Raw genomic sequence first — 6262 nt, 5'->3', positions numbered from 1 at the left:
TATCTGTTCTACAATTTAAAACCCAAACAAAACAATAGCTAATCTGTATTTAGTACCAGCTATCACTGCACTTTTCAGGAAATAGTTAGCTGTTTAAAGTAGATCCCATCATTCACTCACATGACGTCCAGCACAGAATCATTTCGAATGACCTTATGGGAGACATCAGCTAGCAGAAAGAGACCACCGTCTGTCCTCCGGATGCTAGCTGCATAGCCTGGCCAGATCTGCAATCTGAAAAGATAAGTGGGCTTTACATTAGGGTTCTAAAAGAACTACAGAACCTTCCATGCCCCCATCTGAAACAATAATTTGAGCAGACACTGCTCCTCCCTACTAGCAATGAGAAAAGCGCCAGAAAACAAATTAAATCAACACTAATGTGAACTTACTAAAATACTAAACTATGGAATAAATTTAACTGATAAATGTACTCACTATCATAAAATACTGCTGAGATTTTTGTCCTAAATATGGTGATTGCAATGAAAAATTTCTTTCCAAAATATTCTAAAGTGAGGAAGAGAAAAACACCACTGACCTGTGTTGCTGCAGTACCATAGCACTTGTTGGGTCATAGAAATTTCTCCCCACGAGCTTCATATCTAAAAGCTTCATTACCCTGAAATAAAGAGCAAGAATGGGTTTTCTAGTAGAAGAATCAAAAAAATTCAATTCCATAACTCTTAGCTACATTTCCTTTGGAAGCCTGAAAGGTCAGAAACATCAGTGCTCTTTGCACAATATAACTTTTATCCTGAGAACACTCTTGCCAAAAGAAAAATGTACCACAGCATTTATCTTGAAGTATATGCAACTGACTGCAGCTTTCCTACTTACTAGGTACCAAAAATCGGGTTGATTTCCCAGTCTCAATTTACATGACTTTCACCATTAACTAAAAAAAAATGAGAGTTAAGTTCTAAGTTTGTGAATATCAGTCTGACATAGGAAGTTATGTTTATTCTTGGTAGTTCGACTTACTAGGTAGAAATTAGGTCCTATGTTTTATTAAAAAAAAAAAGTGGTTTGGGAATAACATTATGAAAATGAGGGAGTCTTTAAAAAAGTTTAAAAATCATAAGCGGTCTGTATCTAAAAATTCAAGGGAGTGGGGAAAAATTCTCTCAGCCAAAATTTTTACAAACTACCTCTTCAAATAGCCCCATCACCAGCACCAATAAGTATATACTATAAACATCTGTCTTAAAGTTCCTGAATGAATCCAAAGGAACCCATCCCCCATCCAACTACTTCACACCTACTTTCACATACCCAAATCTGGTCAATCACTTGGGATAACTTTTGAGTAAGTTAGCCTCAATATCATCCATTTATTTATTAAATGTTCCCAAACTCTTCTATATACATTCTGTAGTGTAGTACCATCCAAGCGTCTTGAAGAGCACTGTTACAAACACAAGACTGAAGTTAAAGAAAATAAGATGTCAACTGTTTTCTCACCGACGGAAAACAACATTGTAGAAGGGAATGCACAAGTCAGAACAGGGCTCCAGGATCTTGGTCAACTGAATCTTAACGCTGATCTCGGCACCATCAGTTTTCCTTTGACTTTTTAACTCAAGAACCTAACGAATAAACATATGCAAGTAAAAAGAAACACCAAAACAACCAAACTCCAATCTAATCCAACTGTGTCCTAGAAAACACTAAAATATCTTAAATATGTCTTCTACTTCCCCATCAATTTGCTGCCCACGCTGGACAAAATCACAGCATAACAACCAGATTTAAGACAGCCTTTGGTAAAAGAAACCCAATGGAGAACTGGCAATAGATCCCTTTGAATTTGAAATCTTAAACCTTTGTCACTAAGTCAAAGGCTTCCAATCCCATCTCTTATGCAAGAAGGGACTTCATGAAGAACTCAAATGTAAGTTTCTCAGTCTGTCTTCTCTTTGTTATGGAGAAGTCTGCCTTCCCTCTAAGAATAGGAAAGTACAACTCAAATGTTTAGGAAGTCTATGATTTCCCACCACTTAAAACTCTTAGGTTTCATCTGAAAGTACATTTCCTATTTGGTCTCACTTGTTGAAGCTTAATAGGCAGATAGAGAATGGATCCATCAAAAGCAGTGACGTTTCCAGTGACAGCTTGATGGTCCTTCAGCATGCCAAACCTCATACTTTTGCACTCCACATTGGGGCTAGAAAATAATAAAGAGGATTTTATTTCAGTTTGACTCAAAGAGCAGTCTTTATTATAGCCGTGCAATAGGTTTGTTTCTCTCACAGTCTCTTGTAACTACTGCTCCATCTAGTGGTCACATTAAAAATTCAAATACTATATCTGACTGAAAAAGAACTTTGACCCACAGATACTTGCTCACGAAATATTTTTTAAAAACCATAATTCCAACCACCAAAGACAACTGCCTTAGCATGTCAGTATGCATTCTTCCAGAGTTAAGACCACGGGATTGGAAAACTTTTCTTGTAAAGTGCCAGGTAGTAAATATTTTAGGCTTTATGGGCCATATGATCTGTATTACAACTACTCAACTCTGCTGACATAGCACAAAAGCATCGCAGACAATATGTAAACCAATAAGCATGGCTATGTTCCAGTAAAACTTTATTATGAGATTTTACTTCATCCTTTTATCGCTCATGGCTATTTCAACTTTTTATTGATTCACTACCACAAATATTACAGCTTTGAAAAATTCTAGTAGCTACTTTGTAACACAATTGCCCCAGTACATTAGAGGTCCCCAACCCCCAGGCCATGTCATCAATCCTAAATTTATTGATATAACATTAAAGTTATTTTCTCTGATTTCCTCACACTTAAATTTAACCCTAGACTGTCACTTGAGAATCGTCAGATATTGGTGTGAGATTCATGCAGGGAGGATCTAGGTTTTGTGGGATGTGTATCTTGTACCACCAGGGAAGAGGAACACCCTTGAAGAAGAGGAATGCAAAATTACAAATACAAAATAAGTTAAAAGGTCATGGAAGGGGTCTATGTAAATACAAGGCCCTGAACTTAAGCTGTTAACTTCACAGTAAATCCACCCCTAATCTCACAATAGGTGCATAAAACTGCACCTATTAAGTTATCATCTGAACTGGCAATAGAGCCTAATACAAAAAGAAAACATTAACCTTAAAGTCATTGCAAGGATCTGAGTATGTGCATTATTGTGGGGTGGGGGGAAGAGGTTCGTCAGGAATTACACAGAAAATACTCAGTTATTCCAGGGGAATGACTTCATTACTGCTAAGAAGTGGCTACAGAGAAAAAAGCTGTGAATACCTAAAAGTCACATGATATTGGTAAACTGCTTCATTATGACACTGTATTTTGATAAGATTCAATCCCAAAGATTGAGGTATTCCTTTTGATCCTTGCTTCACAAGACGCTCTCTGGAAAATATAAAAACGAAAGCACCTACACATACCAAAACCAAAAACTCAAATAACCCACACCACAAAATTTAAAAAAAAAAAGTAATATTTCACCCTTTGCTTACAGATACACAAAGCAAGAACTGAGACACACCAATGTAAGCTTTAAAGGCTAGTAGACAAATGAATAGCAATCTCTAATAAAAAAGCAAGGTCACCCCATTTGTTCTAGTAATATCACTAAACTAGGCCAACTAAGAACACAAGAATTAATTCTATAGAGAAAAATTAACTCCTGCAGTATTTTTCCTAAATAATTTCCTTATCTTCAACATGACAAAGAATTGTCTATGTCTGAATTGGGAATGAAATGAAAAGTCATGAGTCTACTCTCTGGTACACTCTATCTATATTAACGTCATTTTCACTTCATCAGGAATGTCCCACCTCTTTGCCATTCTCCCAACAAGCAAAAAACAAAATGAACAACCCCACAGTACCGACCACCCGCAGAGGACTTCAGCTCTAAGAGAAATAGCGTTTACAATACTATGAGAAGGCCCCCTCTCACATCACTCCCAAGCAGAGAAGGCCAGCTCCTGGCTTACTTTTCCTTGTGTTCTGCAGTCCCCAGTGGAAGCCGATCCAGAGAGTGCAATGATGACAACGGCAGAGGTGGCGGTGACGGCTGCTGGGAAGGACCCCGAGAAGTCATGCTTACAGCACCGGGAGCCTTGTACACGCCTCTGCCTATACCACCAGCTGCTCTTCCCAATGGTAATATAGTTGTATCTGAATTTCCTCTTCCAAGCATTCTGAAATGTTGAAAAGAGCAAATCAGGAATTTCTTAATCATGCTTCTATGTCCGCTCCATGCAAATGATTCTCCAAGTCTACATTCTCTTCCTGGAGAAGTCAGCAGGAGGGACCTAAGCCTCAGGATTCTCTACAACAGGGGTCCCTAAGTCCAGGGCCGCAGACCGAACCAGTTAGTGGCCTATTGAGAACCGGGCCGCACAGCAGGAGGTGAGTGGCAAGCAAGCAAAGCTTCATCTGTATTTGCAGCCGCTCCCCAGTGCTAGCATCACTGCCTCAGCCCCACCTCAGATCATCAGACACTAGATTCTCATAGGAGCACCTGTCCCTGGTGCCAAAAAGGTTGGGGACCACTGCTCTACAAGTCCAATATGCCAACATGACTCACCAATTCATACTAATACTGACTCTCAGAGCCAACTTCCATGTCATAATTGAGGTGGAGTTTGATTCACTTAAAGGACCACTACGATCAGGTTAACTTAAGAGGGCAAATGAAGTTGTGAACTGCCCAGTGGAGAGCTACTTTTTAACCCTTTTCCAACGACTGACTGGATCAATAGCTCCTGACTATTCCTAGAAAGTATCCATTGTTTTATATAAAACCACACATTATTTGTTTGTGAGATAATAACAACCTTTTTATTTCATCTGAATCTGACAGTTCCCTGAGAAGGCAACTTTACCCACCTATTCCAACCAATGGAGGCCTCTGCCATCTTGCTATCCCCAGCTGCCAACAATGATGGATCCGGAAAAGTGGGACGGGATTCTTCTTTGTCCTTGTGCAACACACTGGTAGACAAACCTCGACCTAAAATGCCTCTACCTAAATAAATAATCAAACCCCAGCTTTAACTGAGTTGAACATGTTATAAAGCACAGTTATTTTTCTGAAGATAAACTGTGTGAATTTAAGAAAAAAGCAATCATACATACCATTATGTTTTCTTAAGTTAGTTTTCCACATACCTAAAGAAGGCATTTCCCATTTCGGAGGAGTCCGTGACGCTGTTTCAAGGCCCAGTCCTCGGAACATGGAGACCAAACCCATAGGTTCCTATGGAAAGTCAAAGAATAAAGTCATTCCAAAATGTGACCTATATTTAAATCTACCATTTATGTATTTATTTTTGTATAAGCTAGAGAACTAAGGCATTTACCCAAGTCCATCTAGCATTCATTATAAGGCACTTTATCTAGATTCTCAACTCTAGGATTTGAAATATATGCCCAGAAGATGGAACTATTTGTCAAAGGAAAAACCAAAACAAAAAGAACAATGAAAAGAAAACCCCAAAACAAAAAAATACCAACCAACAACCAATCCTTGTTTTCACCCAGGACTTGACGCTTCTAAGCATTTTGAAACCCATTATTTTCTCTGATAAGCTATATGCCACTACTATGCATCCAGACGTGGTCTTACCCTTTGTGCTGGCCCACTCTGTGGGCTGGGTTCCTCTGGCTTTCCAAATACATGGCCTCTGCCCACAGGCCTTGCCCTGCCCAAAGCTGAGTCCAAAGGTTTAGGAGCATGTATCCAAGACCCTGGCATCCGTACATACTGAGATGGGTGCCCAGGAGAAGGGCCCCTGAAGGGTGGTCGAACAGGATCCATTGAAAGGCTGCAGTAGGCACGGTTGTCGATTCTGTTCTGGTTAATTACCTGCCAGCATTTTATAAAGATGAAAGAGTCCTAATTGTTTTCCTTTTCCTTCAAGACAGACTCACAAAGCATTAAACAAACAAACAAATGAAAAAACTTACTTTAGGTCAGACCAGTGATACAACCAGCCTTCTATACCATGTTCACTTCAAAAGCATCTATTTAGCCCAGAATATTCTAAATGTTCTCCATTAGCAATCCCTTAGCTGCCAACCCATCCTTGAATTTTCCTATATTTTCTACCCAGACTCTCAGAGAACCCAGTCTTAATGTTAACTACCTGTCGTAGAAGGAAGTATTTTTTATGTATGAGCATAAAAAAGCTTATAGTTAACACAGCCATATTACAAAATTATTCTGTCAATAAATATTTATAGGTTGGGTGTGGTTTTTTTGGTCCTC

General features: G+C 39.0%; 1 protein-coding gene across 2 annotated transcripts in view; it reads right to left on the bottom strand.

Annotated features, from left to right (window-relative positions):
- The window catches only part of PIWIL2 (piwi like RNA-mediated gene silencing 2), a 52210-nt gene extending 46398 nt beyond the window's left edge, over positions 1–5812 (bottom strand). For both annotated transcript variants that reach the window (XM_006904380.1, XM_025044408.1), the window contains exons 1-9: positions 5621–5812; positions 5164–5251; positions 4882–5020; positions 3984–4190; positions 3283–3393; positions 2050–2167; positions 1465–1589; positions 542–622; positions 121–234 (exon numbers count right to left, since the gene is read on the bottom strand). In XM_006904380.1, the coding sequence (XP_006904442.1) occupies positions 121–234; positions 542–622; positions 1465–1589; positions 2050–2167; positions 3283–3393; positions 3984–4190; positions 4882–5020; positions 5164–5251; positions 5621–5812 (1175 nt within the window). The remainder of the gene's footprint in view (positions 1–120; positions 235–541; positions 623–1464; positions 1590–2049; positions 2168–3282; positions 3394–3983; positions 4191–4881; positions 5021–5163; positions 5252–5620) is intronic.
- Between the last annotated feature and the right edge of the window lie 450 nt (positions 5813–6262).

Source organism: Pteropus alecto, unplaced genomic scaffold (genome assembly GCF_000325575.1).
Source record: "Pteropus alecto unplaced genomic scaffold, ASM32557v1 scaffold160, whole genome shotgun sequence".
Classification (NCBI taxonomy): Eukaryota; Metazoa; Chordata; class Mammalia; order Chiroptera; family Pteropodidae; genus Pteropus; species Pteropus alecto.
Note: the sequence above shows the minus strand (reverse complement) of the source record. Positions and strands in the feature narration are given on the sequence as shown.